Below are 20,423 nucleotides of genomic sequence, written 5' to 3'. Positions count from 1 at the left end.
GACATGGTGTAAGCCAGACATCAGCTGACTGAACATGTTGGCAAAACATGAAACCCGCAAGCTCTAGTGTCAGCAAATTATAAGAAACTCCTCACATGTTCTTCATCCTCTTCCAAAGAATACTTTTTACATTAGCCTGTGACTTCACCAAGCTACTGTAGATTAGTGGTGTGTTGAAGGGACAAAAAAGGTCAGCAAAGATGATGTTATACTACTCAAAACCGATGCCATATATGGCTATTGGCTAAACCCACAACAACTACTATTAAGGCAACACACCCACACAGGTCAGGCCAGGTCACGTGCTTCGTGTTTTCTCGCTGCAGTGTTCATGAGTGTGCCAATTGTAGCAGTTATCACGGGGTTTCTGCAGAGTCAGGCTTGTGTTACGAGGCTGGGGAGCATTTAGAGCTGCCTCTACGGCCTTCGTGCTCACTTCTGCGCTCACTAAACTCAGACGCAATACAGATCACATTTTCCAGGTTTACTGGTTGTATTACCCTCATAAAATACTCAATGTGTGGGGTTAGTTATAAGGTGTAAAATGGCAGAATCGTGCAATAAGAGCCAGAGCCGTCTGACGTTACCTAGGAGGTATTTAAGGGTAGAGTTAGGTCGTGGATAAGTTGTTGATGCCGTACTTGGTACATTTGCATTAGGCCAGCTGTAGCAGAGCACACCTCTGCTGGAAGTGCATTCAGGTGAATACATAGTCAAGGAATTCTTTGTTTCCTTAAGCCATGAATATACAGTGTGGACACACTATGAAACCTACTTAAATGGAATAATAAAACTCCAGCTTACAGGAAATTTGTTTTCATTTTTGTATCCTGAAAGCTCCTTTGTTCAGACTAATAATGAAGTCACAAGCTGATGCTGAGTCATTCATAATAAAAACCAAACAGGATGAAAGAAGATTAAATAACGGTGATGGTTAGTTCCAGAAAATGTATAAATAAGTCCTTAAGAGTAAAACCTAGCAACGTGTGCCTTCATACTCAGATGAGCCAAGAGTAAATAATCTTTTGATCATCGCATTCACCGTGATCATATTTTACAAATGACTTTTTCTTTTTTTAAGATGCCTGAAAAACACCTGAATTAAAAAACTAGCAAGACTGTTATTGATGCTAAAGATTAAGAATATAGGTGAATACTCAGATACTAAGCAATATTAAAAATTCCTATGAGATTAGATAGTCATTTAAAACAATATTGATAGCAACAGCGCCATATTCGCCATATCCCCCCTTCCCTCACTAGCAGCTGAAATGACTGACATTCACAGCACTGAATAACAATTTATGAGGAATTGAAATATTACATTTCACAGTTATCATTAATCTTAATTTGGCCAGCACACATGCTACCATTAGCCATTTAGCTATTAGCAATTTCCCAACAGCCACATTAGCCTGCTGTTATCACTGTGGCTAATAATAAAATTACAGTGTTAATGGTGGAGCTAGGCAGCAAACATGATCAGTCCTGCTCGTCTGAAATGTTAATAGACATGGTTAGTTTAACAAGATAATGCAATTATATTCATCTTAAAAGTTTTACGTTTGTCTTAAAGCCCCAGATAGAAAAGAAAAGCCTACAACAACTAAATAGAAATAGTGGTAGCTCATATTACCAGCTGTATTTGATCAACAATGGAAATGTAGTCCCAAGTGATTAGAGGCACAGCACGATCTCAGAGAGCCTAAAAATACTGATGTCTTCTTTGCACTTTCTAAGAGAGTCTTATATATATACCTTGCAACTATGTTACTTTATTTTGTAAGACAACTTAAAAACAAAAAAAAGAAAAATACTTCTAAGTTTCACGTTTTTTCCCCCTTGTGGAATCGAAAACGACTGAGTATTTTCCTGGGTAACTGTACTGAGTTTGAAATTCTAGTGTCTTGACAACCCTATTATGCATGTCAGGTTACACGTGCTGAATAAAGATGAATACCATACTTTGGTATATTTTGGGACATATGACCACCAGTCATACAGCTCTAGGATACGCTTTAAGGGGGAATGATGGGGCCAGCAGCAACTACTGGCTGCCCGGCTGGACTGCAGCTCTATGCATGAGAGCCTAAATAAACATCAACCTCTGTCTCTTTGCTGACAGGACATGAATGTGTGTGGGGCAGCCAGAGGAGTGTGTGGCTACCAGCAGTCGCATGTGTTCCTCAAGTATCTATGTCCATGTGTATTTGTACGTATGTGTGCGTGAGTGTTCGTGTCCACATAACCAACTTGGAGAATTCAAACCCTCAAGTTTCTGAATTACATCTTTATCTTCCTCTCTTTCCCCCAGTTACATCTAAATCAGCCCCCGCTGAGCTATGTCTGGCAGCCACGGCCTCCACTGCCCATCCTTTGTCCGTTAAAAATACCATCGGTGCGCTCCAGTGACCACACCTCCATATATCTCTGTATTTCCGCATCACACTAAAGTTCAAATACTACAGGAAAAAAGATTAAGAAACAAATGTTGAAAACATAATCACTGGTTTATTTTATTCTGTGGCTGTTCATAAAGTTAGACTGCAAAATAATTGTACGAGTGAACTACAAAATCACTATGGAGTGTACATGTTTTTGGCACATGTAACTGGCGTGATAGACAGCACGGCGGCTTATTTTTGACTGTGAGGGGCACTATGAAACCACATATACTCGACTTTTATTACTCGACTTTTTATTTCACTGCTAAAGAGGAAACGATTTGTGTTTTTAGCACCATTTACATGTCTGTGCACCTTTGTATGAGCAACATTATGCAAAAAACTACCCATCTGAATTTCATAAAAGTCAGTGAAGAGGTGGGGCATGAGCAAACAAAGACTTCTGAAATTACTTATTGTCTTTTAAAATCGCATGATAGGACACCAGCCTTGGTGCAGGATCCACGCTGAGTGAAATATTTACAAAGTCTACATTAGAAAACAAATAGAAAATAATGTTTATCTGAGCATCTACATTTTGACCAGCTCTAAGAAAATGATACTAAGCCATGAACTGAGATAAACTTAGCTACTTCATTACTTCACTTCCATGTTTGGTCCAAAGGCCAGAGAAGTGGTGGAAGTTCTTTATATCAAGAACACATAAACTATATTAATGCACTCATTATACTTTCATTAGGATTTTTGAGGGATCCTATGTCCATTATGTGGTTTCAACCTCAGGGTTAGAACAGGGTATTTTCACAGAGCTCCCAGTGCAGGAAGACCAGACCAGCTAAATGCCATAATCAATCAGTTTCCTACTCAGCAATTAGACCTGGTCCTCGAGCTTTCCATAACCTTTTATCCCCCTAAAGCCTGTGCTACATGGTTCAAAAGAGGCTGTGTGGCCTGATCGGTGTGACCCATTATAACACACCTTTGAGATCTGAAGCTTTAATAACTCTCAGGCAAGGAGAATAACTGTGCACTGGGTAGGAACTGGGAGACCCTTGACACTTGAAAGAGAAAGATTCCTCCAGATACGATCGGATTAGCATGGGGGGTCCATAAATCATGTTTTTGCAACAATTCAAAGACAACACCGTGTTTGATGGTATAAAGACATGCACATACAGAAACAGGATGCCTTCAGGCTGTCTGGAAAAAGAGGGTTATTGGCAAGATGGAAGAATTATGTTGCAGAGCTGCAGGACAGGTATACTGAGCTCTTCTAACTACACATTGCCAAAATATTTCCACCTACTCTGTATTAAATATACATATAGATAACTGTTGAATAAGGCAGTTTTTCATTCCAACATCAAACTTCTTGACAAAGTAACTAATGAGACATAAAGGAAGATTGTTCAAAGCAGTCGCAGCGGAACTTCTGCTTTCTGCAGAAAATGCCCCAAGCGGACTCATTCATCAATCTTCAGGAGGAGAGAGGCAAATATTTTCAAGCCTAGCCTATGAATAATTTGGAATACATGAAGCATTCTTACACATATATTTTAAACATCATCTCCTTAAAATATTCAAATGTTGAATGAACTGCACTCAGTTGGACTCCTGGAGCAATTTTTAACAAAGAAATAAAGCTTAGGGATTTCCTCCTAGGGGAGTAAATGATGCTTGACGTGGTGGCTGTGCAGAGTGTGTGTGTGATCTACTGGTAGACTGGTGGCAGGTTCCAGGCCATTTGCTGCTGTTTAATTCCTAAAGAGTAGATCACCCCTGGGGCTGTATGATGAAGAAGCTGGAGCTTGGACCCTGATGGAATTATAAATCAGAGGCAAGCTGAGGGCGATAACGAAGGATGGATGACTGTGTGTGTCTGTGTGCGAGGGAGAGAGAGAGTAGACACAAGTACAGCTACAACATTGAAAATACTGACAGGTGAAGTGAATAACACTGAGTGTGTCATTACAATGCAAAGTTCTGTATGTACACTTTGGGTCCTGGCCTTGGTGTGATTGTTACTTTACCCTGCACCCTAAGACCTGTTGTACAGGAAGACCCCTCAGTGCATCCCAACACCTTCTAAAAACTGTTCAAGAAGGCATCCCTACATCCCAATCTCATCAAACATCTGCATGACGCACGAAAACAAGTCCGATCCACAAAAGCCCCCAATCCCACAACCCACAGGAACCAATGGATCAGCTAGCTATTGTATGTGAGTAATCTCAGGAATGTTTTCATTACTCTCTCTTTTTAATGTAAAGTAACTTTGGTTTAAATGTGATACATAAATAAAAGCTTGTTATGTACCTACAAAAGGGTATGAGGGCCAGAGGAAAGATTTTGGTGTCATGACTTTTCTTTTTTTCTTTTTTATCTGAATTTTAACTGAAACGGAGAATTCTGACTTTTTCCCCTCAGACGTCTAACAATCTATTTCTGACTAATCTGTAGGATTTTTTTCATAAACTAAAGGGACTTCCTTCTAGGGTAGTGGTTGTAAATGGTGCTTGACAGTGGTGTGTGTGTGTGTGTGTGTGTGTGTGTGTGTGTGTGAGAGAGAGAGAGAGATCTACTGATAGACTGATGGCAGGTTCCAGGTCATTTGCTGCTGTGTTATTCAGAAGGCATTCCAGAGGGCACCCCTGGGGTTGTATAGAAATTCTGACTTTTTGTTTCTAAAAACTGTGAAAAAATCTGCATTTTAGAAAAAATGTCATAATTCTGGGATTTTTTTTTTAAAGTCATGACCAAAAACATCTATTCCGTGGCCCTAATCCTTGTCTGGGTTTCAAAAGCATGAAAATAGCAGTTTATAGTCCATTAAAGGTTCTCAACACAGGGCATAGAGAATCACGAACCTGAATACTCAAAGTTAAACATCTAACACATTGTAGATTTTAAAACAAAAGCGCAAAAAGTAAATTCTGAACTATAATAAACCTAAGATCAATAAAATCTTTGCTAATAACAGGTATTTATTTGAAAAGGCATTAAAGGTGCGATTTCTTTCCGGTGATCATGTGCTCTCAGTCAGTTTGTCAGTCAGTGCCAGTTGGAACAAAGCACACCACCACACTCACACATGCACATAAATACCACCAATCATGAGCGGACAGACAGCCTTCATCCCCTACTCTGACAAAAATGGGGTCAGTTCTGCACACATTCAACCACCAACGAAAGAGGATCCCCCAAAATTACCACTCTGAGAGAGCCTGAAGAAACCAGTGACTTCATGTCTACTGCAGTTATACTGATTTACTCACGTTCAACCCTCTCAACTCCCACCGCAGCCCAGAAGACCTCCCTCTCCCGCTTCCCCATCCCCCTCTGTGTGTGTTAGCATCTTACATCTGTCCTCTATCTCATTTGTCTCTGAGGCCCTACAGACACTCACACATTTACCAGCCAAACTCAGCACCAGAGCTGTAAGGATAATACACTGTGCTATCACTGACAGATAAGAGAGGTCAGACACAGATTCATTCCAAACGATTCCATAAACACAGTTGAACAGTCTCCGTATTCTTGTCTGCAATGGCTAGCTCACAGTTGACGGTTCTTGGAGATTCAGCATGGAGGCTCTCCAAAACCAGACTATAAACAAGCTGTAAACTCTCATCACAACATCAAGATACAGATTATCCCCTGAAGCAGAAAAGCAGCAGAAAATGCAACAAACACAGAGATAAATCTATAAAATAAATTCAGAATTCAGATTGAAATGCCAAGGCAAACAGAACGAATGTTACTTTGGGTGTTTGGGCAAATGGATTTTATGGATTTAAGAGATTCCCGGGCATGGTGCTGATTGATCCGTTCCTGTCTGTGTATGTATACTTTGTGCATGTCTAAAGCATGTGGTTAATTAATTACAGTCTTGACATGTCCAGATTAGCTCTTGGGAGGGGAACTGATAAAGGAAGAAGATCATTAATCTCATCCTTCCGCACAGACATAAGGTCTAAACACAATATCCAATGCTTAATGTAGTTTTCTTCACTAAAGATCTGAGGTGGAAAATACATGTAGAAGCATTTAAATCCTTGAATAGTTTCCTCATTTCAGTAAAAAACTATTTCAGAAATTATTTTATTGTTTCAGTTTCCTTTCAAAGTAAAAATTATAAGCCTAACAAATTATCCCCCTGTTACCCATATTTATTCACCATAAACACGATCATCGCAGATGATAATCATATTTCTGCAACTACAGCTGAACCCCCTCATCCTGAAACTGGGGTCCAACATGATGGGCAGGAGTGCAGCTGATAAATTAGCAAACATCACCCCCTGGTGGCAGGCAAAAACTAAACCACGAGTATTGGTTTCTTGGGGACTCACCACAGGTGTAGATGACGCTGAGGTACTTCCTGGTGCCAGCGTAACACGGATCTCCAAACTCTCTCGTGGAGGCTCGGATGAGACAGGTTTTCTTTCCCTGGCAGCGGTTGGTCAAAACCTGCAGAGCCACGGACGACTGGCACTCTGGAATAAAGACAGAGATGGGGAAACATATGTAATACTCTGTTGTAAAACCATGCTTGTTACCTCCCACATCTCAGTAACGTCTATTCCACTGGATCATCAACTATAGTCTACAGAAAAATTCCACCAGCATTGTAAAATGTTGATTTCTGTTAAAAATACAGGCAAACGCATTTTTTAAAAAATGAAGATTTCTGTTAACATATTTTCTATATAAATGGACTGAAAGTCCAAACTACTTCCCCTATAACTATTATCAATTTACATTTCTTATGCTCTGTGTTCTTAGATGACATGACACTCACAAAGACACACACATACACACACATCTCAGATCCCATGATGGAGTTTGTGTCCACATCAGACCCACATAGAGAACCTTCCGCAGGCCTTACATTGTCTAAAGGATATCTGATCCAATACATGTGGGTGTGTGAGTGTTTGTGTATGGAGACCAGTCAAAGTAATGGATACGCCTCTCATACATCATCGCTAAGCACCAGCCAACTCCTCTCCTCGTTTTTTGGCTTTGATTTCATTCCTTTATTCCATAATTGTAACACAGCTGCAGAAGATGACACGGCACTTCTAAGCCAATAATCTGCAAATGAGCTAAACAGCGAAGGAAATATAAAAGTACTCAAAGGTGCAGTCCCAGTGGAATTCCCATTCTACATATCTCCACATGACTCCAGTGACACTAAGGATAAAGGTGTGAGAAGCACTAATCAACTCCTGTTGTGGTCTTGTGGGAATGTTGATGGCCCTTGGTTCCACATGGATGCTTCCCGGGCCCCCCACGGGCCATCTAACCCCTAAAAACAACACAAGGAAATGAGCCTTTGAAAATGGACACTCGGCTGTCTTGGTGGCCTACGCAGAAGGAGAAGTGCAGAAAAAAGCTATCGAGGGCATGCTGGCTAAGACTTGGTTCAAGTGTCACCAAGCCTCAACAAATTATGGCCAAAGGTTAAATGTCATAGCCTGGAAGTGTTTGAGGGTAATCTAGCGGTCATGCATAATATCAAAATTGGGAATTCCTTAGATGGCCTGTAACCGTGCAGGCCTGTCTTATAATCAGGAGATTTATTTACAGTTTATGTCATATAAATAAATTGCGGGGAAATCTGTTCCATGAATCTTGTGTGGTTACAGGTCCCAGCATATGCAAAGCATTAAGCTTCTCAATGAAGTAAGCCTGAATCACTGTTGGTTCAATTGGACACAGATCAAACGGGTACACCCCCAGCTGGAGCTGACATAGTGGAATTCCCAACCAGGATGTAGTGAGGTGAAAGCCTGTGGGAACCAGTGAGAGTAACTGGATATGAAGGACCATAACTCAAAGGTGAAATAATTCCTGCTGTTACTTAAAACATGTGGAGTAATGTAAAATAAAAAAAAAAAAGTTCATTTTAATTCTGCCATCAGTCTTAAACTTACAGAAAAAAATTGTTTTTTTAATTTGTTTATCTTTTTTTTTTAATTATGAAAATGGCAACTCAACTTTGTTTTGATTTATTAAATTACTAATTTTCTTACCTTACCGTTAAATTTGCAGTGCCAGACTTTACAAGTTGAGCTGCATCCTGAGGACAGGACAGAAGCAAGACTATGGTACAAGTCATTAAGTACATTTGACGTGTAGGTACATCTAAGTACAGCCGCACAACAGATGAAAAAAGTTGCACGGTCACATGAGCCTTGATTTCTACTGCAGCATTCAGAGGAAGTGTCAGAATGTGCTTAATTTGATTGTGCGTCAGAATTCACCCTGGCTCGTATCTAAGGTTCAGCCAGCTGATGGTGGCATAATGGTGTGAGGGATATTTTCTTGGCACATTTTGGACCCCTTAGTACAAGTTGAGCATCATTTAAATGCCACACCCTTCCTGAGTATTGTTGCTGACTATATCCATCCCTTTTATGATCGCACAGTAACCATCTTAATATGGCTGGTTCCAGCAGAATAACTCACCACGTCTCAAAGCTTAGATCATCTCAAACTGGTTTCTTGAACATGTACTCAGTTGGCCTCCTCAATCCCCACTTCTCAATCAAAAAGGGATGTGGTGAAATGAGAGATTTGCATCACAGAAAAAATCTGCAGCAACTGTGTGATGCTATCATGTTAATATGAAACAGAATTCAGAGGGATCTATGCTGAAATAACACAGGTCTGAGAGCAAAAGGGGGTTCAACCCAGTATTACCAAGGTGTACCTAATAAAGTGGTGAGGAAGCGTTTAATGTTAAAGTTTATTATCCGTATTAGCAGTTTATTATCTGTTTATGTAAGACAAACTGATAAGCAGTCTGTGTCTATGACAGAGATCAATGGAGTAACTATTGGCTTTTATTTCCTTTATTAATCACATTATATTTTTCTATAATATGTACATTTGTACTAGTTGATTTTATAATCACTGTTTATAGCAATATATATATATATATATATATAGTACAGCCGTTACATAATTACATAACTTCCTTAGGGCTTAATAAAGTATTCTGATTCTGATTCAGTTCAATAACCTCCTGCTCTGACGAATGTGCCTTAATTTTCTCTGCCGCTCTTTTTTCCTGTCCGGAGGGCCTGACAAGCCAAGTCCAGTGACAGACAGACCCCCATTAGCTGCACCTTAGATTCACTGACTGGGTGATTAGCTGAGCACAGAGCTCACAGAAAATGGGGTGGGACTTAGAGGTTCAGGAGCTGATAGAGAGGATGGAGACACACATGTATTCTTTGTTCACCAGCTCAGCCACACACAGAATTTCTATGTAGTTTAAAAGAACACTCCCAAGGGCCTGACCTCCTCTGGCTCTCATTAGTGGTCTTAACACAGAGAGACAAGCATACAACAGTTCCCCTCTCTCTCACACACACACACATACACACGGCATGAATAACCCCTGTTACCTCTAACCTTTACCCTCTCCAATTTTCCAAGCTCGGGCCACCACCCCTCTATCCTCCACACACCCAACAAGGACAGGACTATAGCTCAGAAGAGTAGGTCCATAGTCAAGAGAAGCAGCATATGAGGAAAGGGAGGAGCTTCCTGGATATACACTCACATGCATACACACACAAACACACACTTATTCTCAATGATGACTAATTACAGCAGGAAACATAAACTGAGGTCACATACAGAAAAGCACCTACAAGTACTTTTCTTAAAAGGAATTACACAGTTTGAAAAGTTACTGAGCTGATTTCCTAATACAACGAAAGGGCGATTCTGGGTGGAGAAACCACCTAAAGCTGTGTGATGTGGCATTTCATGTCATTCAATTGTTTTAAAAGAAAAAAAAGATAATAATTTATCCAGTAGAAAGCCACATCTCGAGTTTCACTCATCACAGAGGACGTGTATTAAGCCTGATGTCCTGTAAGGTTAGTGCATTTTCACTGTCATACATTCTGAGGTTGGTGTGCAGCAACTGTGTGTTTTCAAATAAACACAACACACCTCAGAGCACATACATGTCCAAACACACAAATGAACACACATGTGCAAAGAGCACAGCAACCTTTCCTAGTAAATTGTCACTACAACCACCATAACAGTCCAAGTTTTCCACCCACGCACACCTTTCCTGGAATTTCAAGACAATGGATGGAAAACACTCGACTCCTCTTTCGTTCTGACTCATCAGCAATACGTATCATTTAATAGGGAGGTTTAACTCATTGTTGTGGGATTTAAACTCTTTGTGTAATGGTGATAAGGTGAAAGGATCTGCACACGCCAAATGCTTTCAGTAGATGTCAATGATACATTGACAGACAACCTTTTACCCAAGGTAACACCACACGCATTTACCCCAAAATGTTCTTTCACTTCTCTGGAAACATATTTTACAGCCAGACATAAACAATACTTTTCATAAGTCTTGAGCCACCCCCCATATCGTCGCTTTTTGCTTGCGAGGAGCAGGAACTTGAGATTTTTTTTGAAGTGATCTTTAGCTATAGTAGTTTTTCTTTAAACATTGGCTGCTTTTTCGCTCATTTTAATTCCAGTCCTCGTCCCTGACCATTTTCAGATGACTGTTTTGTTGGTTAAGCCAATTAACACTAACCTTTGAATCATTCATGCATAAAAAAGGCACCTAATTCAAGGGATGAACCACACTTAACAAACAACTTAAAATGTATCTTTAGGCACTTTGTTACAAGCAGCCTGTCACAAAAACACAAAGTTTGTGTCCATTACTTTAGCTGAATCTGCGATCAGAAGACTATTTAAAGAAATGACAAGAAATTTTGCCTAAAGGAGTTCGGGCTCTGTTTAAGAATACAGGTGGTCATATCGAATACTGACTGACTTTTAAACTTATTAGAATTTTACAAACTCTATTTTTGCCACATATGCTGTACTCCTATGCATGTTTCCGTAAATAACTCCAATTGTTTCTTATATTCTTAGTAAAATACAAAGGGCTTGATGACTTTTGCACAGTACTGTACAGAGGATTTTCCTTGTGTGGGTTTGTAAGGCGATAGCAAGTTATGTCACAATCATTCCAGCAAATCAGAGAATTTGGTATGTGTGCTATGTGTGTTATCACCTTAACCCTGCATGAGCTTGTTATCATAGAAAACATGCAGCCTGAGAAATTCATGATAGCCAGTATACAAATGTCGTTGATGATATTTTTGCAAACTTTAGGAAAAACAGTCAACCAGTAACAATTTGTTGACAGAAATCTGTCAACTCAGGTCTTTCAGGACTGATTTAAATAGACAGACCTGCACATTTAACATAAATCTACATCTATATCTATATCAGCAAAGTCCAAAACAGCATAAACATGCGACTTATCTGCTCTGCATCTATTAGTGTCTGCAATAAATACAGACAGAGTTACAGTGAAGTATCTCACACCCTAAAAATGGAACAAGCAGTCACAAATGGAAGTATTAAAGTTGAAGTGCAGCTGTGCACAATAATCTAGTATCCAACCTGCAAGTAGACTAAAGTCTGAACCATCGTTTTCAAAGCACACACTCAAAAGGGAAAGCACAGTGGCCTTCCTTTTATTTTAGAAAAAAAAAAACACACTCTAAGATCCTGCATGCCAAGCATGGGGGGCTATTTAGATGTCAAGAGGTATGTATCATGGTAATGGGGCAGATGAGAGAGGAGGGCTGAAGCAGGCCCCTTTACTTTGAGGATTCTTCATCGCCGCCAAAAGCCGTCCAACTCCGCCACTCCCACCCAGAAGACAAGATCAAAGAGTCCTTGTGTTGTGAGTACATGTCTGTGTACATACTTGTTTTTTCCTGGTATACTTTTCCAGGACTTTTGTATTCAAAATGAAAGCAGACAGTGGTTTTCCATGGCATAAATTCCTTGCGGCAAATCTAATTAAGTTAAATAAGTTGACTAGAAAATTACCTCCAGAAGACATTTGTTTGTTAGACAACGGCTAGCACAAGTTATCACAAAAAATGTCCGTCTATTTGGCAGGTGGCTGGTGTTAAATTGTCAAAATTTTTGCATCTAACAGTGTACAAGCAAAGCACTGTAATATTCCTTAACATTACACTATGCACAGCATACCTGGGCCGTGCAGTCAGCTGTGTGAGTTCAGCAGTTGATCCCACACCTCAGGCTGCAACTTTGCCAGGAAGGTTTGAGAGATTACCATAACCTATTCCGTTTAGCACATTTGAACCCGCATTTAAGGAAACTTAAATTCAAAACAGACACAAAACCAACTTGCGTTTACAGCGACTGCCAACCTCAAGATTAATTCAGACATGCAGAACCAAAAATACACACATGCAGCTGAGGCTCCACGCTGCTTCGGGAGGGTAAAAAAAAGAAGGGGGAAAGCATTTAGAAATAATTAACAGTGTTTGTCTAAGCTGTCACTTAAGACACCCTCACTTCCTGCTCCAGGTGACATGAGAGCCACATTAAAGATAGAGATGACAGGGGAAATCCCACCACAGCACCACCAGACTGTCTGGAACAGCTCATGGGGTGGTTGTGGGTGAGTGCAGTGTTTACATGCACACACATGTGTGTATGTGATGGAGAGAGGAAAACTCATTCTATAAAGTGGGCGAACAGCCGTCTGTGTGTGTCTGAGTCTCCAGTCGACATAAACACACTAATGGTGAATATGTGATTTTTCAGTAAACACCACGTCTCCCCTGCTTCAATTAGATTTTTAATCAATACTCAGAGCTACTATATTTAACCCCAGAGTCTGAAACCATATCTCGAACCAGCCCTGTCTCACCTGCTACACCTGCTTGCCACATGTCTGGTCCAATGCTTCCTCCTTGTACAGAGGAAAAGACTACCTGACAAAAGGGTCAAGGCCACCACAACAGCACCTGTGGTTAAACTAATACTAATACTTTCCACGGATCCAAGTTTAAAGTCATTAACATTCCTCTAAACAAGGCCAGGGGTACATTTGGTTATCCCATGCACTCACACATGCACATAACAAACATGCATACTTGGAGGGAACTCAATATGTTCCTTTTCAACAGTCCAAACTCAGTGCTTTTGATGACAGGGACATCTGATCTACATTCCTCCCCATTCCCCTGGCAATGTGTGCACGTTAGTGTGTGTCTACCTGATGCTCAGTGGTGGGTTTCTTTATCTCAAAATGCTCCGAGAACAAGATGATGAAATGACAAAAGGTAAATTGCTTCTAAAAGTGAAATTATCAACCGGTGATTGTGGAAGAAGTGCAAAGAGGTTTGAATAGATGACATCAGGGATGGGTGTGACAGACCAGTGTTTGCTCTAGAGCCTCTCAGTCAAAGAAAGTGGAGGAAATGAAGGAATAAAGGTTTCCAAACCACAACAGCATCTCAAGGCAATATCGCCCACGTCAAAGACATTTCATGAAGGGAGGATTCAGCAGGTGTTTTGAACCTGACTGTATTTGTAGTTCTCTTTGTGGTTCACTGGAGTTCGAGTCCAGGCGTGTAACGCTCATTATTAAAACCTTTTCATTTTTCACATCTGCTCAATGTAATGACACCTGAATGTTTTGATTATGTCTTCGCTGCAAGGCATTTTTGTCTTTTAGCAAAAAAAACAGCGACCTGAAGTTGCACTCTTCCCATTCATTAATATGTATAAGAGCATTAGCACGACAAGGAGACTCTTTTTAACTTCATGCAAACACATGTAGGCCTGATTTGCATGCCAAGCTAGTGTCTTGTTTTATGACTCCTTACTTATTACTCCTCCCCTGACCTCGGACTGACCCCTAAATTGATTATATGAAGAATGATACAAATGTGCAAAAAGTGCCACCTTTCATGAAAATACATGACACAATCACACGATCGAGGCACCTTCGTAAAAAAGGAAGTCATTGAATGATCACGAACTATTCAAAAAACTGCCAAAAAAATACAGCTTTCAAGAGCAAAGTACATTTTTAAACACTGCATACCTGAAGTGACAGAAAAGGAAAACAAGAAGGTTTCTCACCTACTGATGGAGACCTCCTGTGGAGAAGGGGACACTCGAGGGTGCCCTGCAGAGTTCGGCCGAACATGGCGGAGTAGACGGCGATCTGCATTCCCTGTTTGCAGCTTAGCCTCATCTTATCTTCCTCACAGACCACCTTACTCTTATACTCATCTGTGGATACAGAGAGAGAAAGAAGAAAGCTTGTCAACCAAAAACAACACATATTCTGTAAAGGTGAAAAAAAATATTTAATAATATTTGATATAAGTTTTCATTTCCTGGATATTTGCTGATTAGATACAAATTAGAACCACTAAATTAGAACCTCTGCTTAGCAGTTTATCATATGCGCAGAGCACAGACTCCATTTTTCATTCAGAGTAATGGGCATGAGACAGAGGGAGGACAGATTGGTGGACATGTAGAGCCATGCAGAGGCATTCCTCTGACACATCCACCCAAAGTGACCTGTGACAGCAAGAAGTAGCTCCACTGGCCTGCAACTAAAAACACAACAGCAGAGTGTTTCTGTATCCATGTGGGAAGTGGAACAGGAATGCAGAAAAGAAAAGTGAGAGAGAAAGCAAAGAAAATGTTCAGCACCAGTTTGTTATACTTCTTTGTGATGGACTCACTCTTGTGCTGTCTCAGACCCTCCCTGTTCTCCTTCACTAACACCATCCTCTAGCCACCTCTCTTTTCAGAGGCAGTGACACCTGCCCGTTGCACCTCACTAACACCCCATGCAGCCTTTCTCTCTTCCCCCCCGAGAAGTCATTGGTTAAGTGACAGTGAACAAAGAGCTGCTGATTGGTCCTGGGGTCCAGTGGAGAAAGGAACAAGTAGGAAAGGCGGGGGGGATCAGTGGATTAATGCTGAGTTGTGGGCACTCTTGTGTGAACTTTTGCACTGCTCAGTGCGGCTCGGCTCAGCACAGGACTGAGCGACGAATGAATACTAGAATCAGGGTGGGATTACTGCACTGCTGTGGCTCCCCTCCGGAGTGATACTCTTAACTTCCTCACAAGGGGAACGATGGACAAGGATAAACAGCAAGGCACGCAAAAAGCGGTGTTTTTTCAGATAAAAGAAGCAGCACAGAGGGAAGAGATTTCAAGAGAGTCACACGGATATTGATGCCTAAATTAATGTAGACTTTATAGAAAAATTATAGAAAAAAAATTTCCTACAAAAAGTAGTTACATGAGAAATACATTTAAGTACTCTTGCCAGGTCTGACCCCCTTATGCTCAAGAGCATTGTTTGGGATTTCCATCTGAAACAAAAAGCTTAAATTTAGTCAGTAGTAAATGCAAAAATGTGAGGCTAGAGTGAAACAGCTTCAATATATGAATGAGATATACTTAAGAACATTTTGACCAACATTGAAGCTATGTGTCTACCTGCTGCAAAGTATATAAACGGGATAAGCAAAGTCACAGCATGTTTTTCCAGTTGAAGACCAAACGTTACTATTAACAGGCTGCCATATAACGGTCAAGCTGCTGAAACAGCAAAATGCTCCTTACTGCATGCTACCATGAATGTCATCCAAGCCAAGCCATGCCAACTTTATTTATAACACACTTTAAAAACAGCAACCACTGACCAAAGTGCCGAAGATAGGAATAGAAATGCATGCCAATAAAAATAACAGAAAATAAGAGAATTAAGTTCAATCAGAAAGAATAAGATGAAAGATGGCATCTATAGTTATAACATATTATAGAAGGTCTCCAGTCACAGCTGGAGAGGTGTTAGCTAGTTCCTCCCATCTGAGGTTTTTTATAACAGATACAGGTTAGACAGCCACGATCACAACAGATATAGTCTCTTCATCCGGTGAGTATGAGGCTATAACATATGGCTGTCAGTGTCCAGTACTGATTGATACAGATTCAGTATTGCCTGTGCAGCTAGCCTTATTCCTCAATTGTGGTCAATATACTTGATTTCAAATATATAGTACGTCCACTAATTGACATAGTGCTTTATCATGACAAACAATGGCACTTTGGCTTTTGGGTTAGCTACACATACCACATCCTGATGCTTGATAAAGTAAAGAGTCAGTAAAGAGTCCAGCTGTGTTGGAAAAACCTATTATGAGCATCTACTCTACAAGCATGTACCTCACAGAATGATAAAAAAGCATAATCATCACCTGTAATATATTAAAAAGTATATCTCAGCCCTAATTTCTATTTCAAATTCAGATATTTATAATTGGCTACAGGGGAGAGCCTTGGTACACAATTTTAAAGGTTGATTTGGGATTTCCTTTGATTGTTAGTGTACTAGATTGGTTTTGGCCTGACACCACCCTTGTGTATTGTGTATTGGCGTTGTGAGGGGGGGGGGGGGGGGACAAAGAAAGAATGGTTCAAGCACAGGGAGGGACAGAAATTTTTGTCGCTGTCACAACGCGGGGCGACGAGGGACTTACTCGGTCTGCATTTGTACCAGACAATTAGGTATTTACTGCTCCCAGGACACTGGTCCGTCCCAAACACACGGCTGTTGACAAGGACTTGACAGCTCCTTCTGTCTTGGCACTCGTCCTGCATTTTCTGAAGCAAAGTGACACAAAACAGGAGAAGAACAAAGGCATGTTTAGAGGGAAAACAATAAGCCAATGATAGTGAGACCAGCAGCAAAAAAAACCCTAAAACCACTTCAAACAGGTTGCTTATAGCTATTAGGGTATATGGCATCAGTTCACCCACTTCGTTTTCCCATGTTTTAGCCTGCTATAAGCCCAGTGACCAATCCAACACACAGGAATAGCTGAAAGGTTTCAGTTCAGAGCTTCCCTTAAATTAAATATTAAAAGAGTTGCTTTAGTTATGAAAAAGCACAGAAAGAGACATGAATTACTACTGAAATAGTGCCAGGATAAGATAACAGACGTAATTTGTGGACTTCCACCTAAAAACACACTAAATAGACAAGAAGGTCCTCACTGTGGCGCCAATTAAGACTAATACGTCTGGAAATATACTTTTTGTTGTCAGCAGATCTAACAAGAAAACCAAATCAAATAATGAAACAATAAGCACTGAATGAGAAGTCTTATTCTTCTGTGTACGTCCACTGTATTACATAAACAAAAAAAACACAGTAAACCACTGAATTGAATTAGCTGTTACATTAATAACATGCACATGGCTGGGTACTGATCCATGCTTGCAAACAGGCAGTAAATGCAATATTTGATCCTGTTTGTTACAAACTATATTTAAGTTTGTGTTTTTTAAAGAGCGATATCTTTAGGAGAAACGACCACATTTGTTCGTGCTGAAGAATTAATTGTGTTGCAAAGTGATGGCCATTGTTGGTCTCTTTTATCAGACTGCTTCAGCTCCGTTTAATCCACATAGCAACAAATTAAAGTCTTTTCACAGCATCACAGATTAAGCACACAGCAAAGGCTGAATTTTCACATCCATCAGACTACATACTGAAAATCTAAAAAAAAAAAGATATTGTTGAATGCTATTGCCAAAATTTCACTGTGAGAAAGTTATGTTATGTTAATTAAACAATTATTAACTCAGTAACTGGCAGACAGAAATGAATTGATTAATCTGCCTTTTTACAGCAAAAATTCTAAATATTTGCTACTTGCAAAATCTCTATGGTGTAAAGTTTGATTGCACAAAAAGTAATGAATCAGTATAAATGGGATTTGAAAATAATTAGGTTAAAAGATAAGGACAAATGTCACTTGGTCAACCTGAGGCATCACTAAACAAGCATTAGTAGATGGAGGCATTCTTTCTGTAAGGCCAGCAAACCAAAGGTCATGAACAGGTGGTGCTCATGTGGGTGGCACGGCAGTCATTCTCTCACTTTGACACAATGCAGCCTCTGTGTCTGTGCATTCATGGCAGCCCTGTCTATTATGGAAACGGAGGGTGTTTGATGCTAAAAGGCAGGGGAGCCTAAGAATAAACCAAACAACTGAATGAATGCCGAACAGGATGTGTTTGTGTGTGTTTGTGTTGGTGCTGCAAAGCGGGTCTTCTTGTCCAGCCGCATCCCAATTTAGGAGAGGATGCTAAAGCAAAGACCCCATGAAATCGCTTTGTGTCACAGGAACATACAAGCCTGCTTCCTCTTTAGAGAGTGTAATTTGCCGGAAAACGTTCCCACAAAGCATTACATAATCGTTGGTTCTCCAGAGTTTAACCCTTGGCTAATTTGAACCTTTTACAGAACACTTTCTCTCAACCCAAAAAAGAAAGGCAGTGCATTAAGAAGTGAATGGTAAATTTACCATTTACCATTAAGAAGTGACTTAAAGAAGGCGGGATGCCAAATGTGGGAGGAGATTCTTTATTCTTAGGAAAAGTCTGGTAAATACCAACTCAATACAGTTGTGAATAATGATGATGTAATAGCGCAAAAGGAATGAGCCTGGCTATTTACCTGTAGTGCAGTGGACACAGAGCAATATCGATCATCCTCCCGAGCTTTATAAGAGCTTAGGAGGGCCTGGTAGGTCTGAGGGCACTGCTGGGGATCAGAAGCACCTCTTCTTCCATAGAAAGCTGACTGGATGGTGATGGTGGCACGCGAAGGGCAGCGCACAGTCAGGAAGTCTCCGTCGCAAGCCCTCGCTGTGTAGTTCCTCAACACTTTGGACAGATAGCCTGTGAGAAAGCAAGAAAGCAGAACCGCAGACATTCATTTATTGCACATTAAACAGTACCATCTGTTGATAATTAATTTCTTGATACTTAACAGTTTCAAGCATTCTCGAGTTGTATAATTTTATGATGCACTACTTAATCTCTTATTTCATCCCATTTCCATATGCAGAGAGTTGTAACCATGTTAGCCTAGCCTTCATTTAAAGAACTACATCACTGCTTCCATCTCAAAGATGACTTTAAAGCCTTGACTAGTGCAGCAACAAAGAAAGTAAAGATTTATCTTATTCAGCTGTAAGTTTTAACCCTTTTGTTATCGCTACAGAACAAACTGCTGTGTTTTATATTATAAAAACATGTGCAAAGGATGATTTTTAAAACATGAAACTTTTATTCTTTTATCGAAAGATACTGCACCAGAATTGAACTGGATTAATATTGATCCAAGAACAAATCTGAAACAAAGTCTTTCTGGAATGACCTGTCGTCTCTCATTCTTAAACCTTTAATGTCCAACTCCACATGTTCGATATCTATTAGCATCTCATTTGTTTGCTGGAAACCATGTTTTCTTGCACTATGCAAGGCAGTTCATGTGAATAGACACGTTATATAACCATTTCATGAAACAAGGAACTCAAATGCTGCTTCAAATTAAAGAAAAGGTTTCTTTCTTCCATTAAGAGTCTTTGAGAGCTGCCACTCGGCTGTCAGTCACTCTAGAGAACTCCTCACAAAGCCACCATTAACATTCCAGTCTGTGAGAAGGAAACAGATAAAGAAGAGAGCTGATCCCTTGGCCGCTGCCATATAATGTCTTTCTCGACCGTCTGGCTCATTTATGAGCTGGCTGCCAAAGAACACTTTGCTTCTTCCATTTGAAAAACTGGCTGGAATTGTAAAATCCAAAATTTAAGGACTGAGTTAATCTCTTTTCTCTGAAGCTATAAAGGTCTGCCATATCTAAAAGGAAACGCGACCACTTTTTGTTAATCCAGGTAGTAAAATATGTTAAAGAGCTACTTTTCAACAAAAGAAAACACATTCCAACGTAAGCTCAGCCTTCTTTCTGCAGTTAATGCTCTGCAAACATGTTTACAGAGGAGTAACGTCACACATGTTCACACACAAAGTGGACGCACTCTCATTCAATTACCTTTATTTGGTTAGGGTTTGGTAGAAAAGAGGAAATAACACCAAGACAGCGTTCATTAACACACACATTAGCAGATGTGGACTTGCAGAACATACACACAAAACACACACTTTGTGCCCTTATCACCATGGCCACAGTTAAAGAGGCAGAGGAGAAACAGGAGACAGTCTTGGGTGTAGAAAGGTCAGCCTCACTCTAAATAGAGATGGTTATTAAACCACCATTTCTCACAGTAACCGGTTTCCA

General features: G+C 40.2%; 1 protein-coding gene across 1 annotated transcript in view; it reads right to left on the bottom strand.

Moving 5' to 3' along the window:
• Positions 1-20,423, bottom strand: part of eva1aa (eva-1 homolog A, regulator of programmed cell death a) — a 76,622-nt gene that overhangs the window by 33,973 nt on the left and 22,226 nt on the right. The window contains exons 2-5 of the mRNA XM_006792508.3: positions 18,798-19,021; positions 16,813-16,936; positions 14,385-14,537; positions 6,758-6,901 (exon numbers count right to left, since the gene is read on the bottom strand). Coding sequence (XP_006792571.2) covers positions 6,758-6,901; positions 14,385-14,537; positions 16,813-16,936; positions 18,798-19,021 — 645 coding nt within the window. The remainder of the gene's footprint in view (positions 1-6,757; positions 6,902-14,384; positions 14,538-16,812; positions 16,937-18,797; positions 19,022-20,423) is intronic.

This window comes from Neolamprologus brichardi, chromosome 15 (assembly GCF_056152115.1).
Source record: "Neolamprologus brichardi isolate AB-2024 chromosome 15, ASM5615211v1, whole genome shotgun sequence".
NCBI classification, from domain to species: domain Eukaryota; kingdom Metazoa; phylum Chordata; class Actinopteri; order Cichliformes; family Cichlidae; genus Neolamprologus; species Neolamprologus brichardi.
The sequence above is the reverse complement of the archived record's forward strand: the minus strand, read 5'-3'. Positions and strand labels throughout refer to the sequence as shown.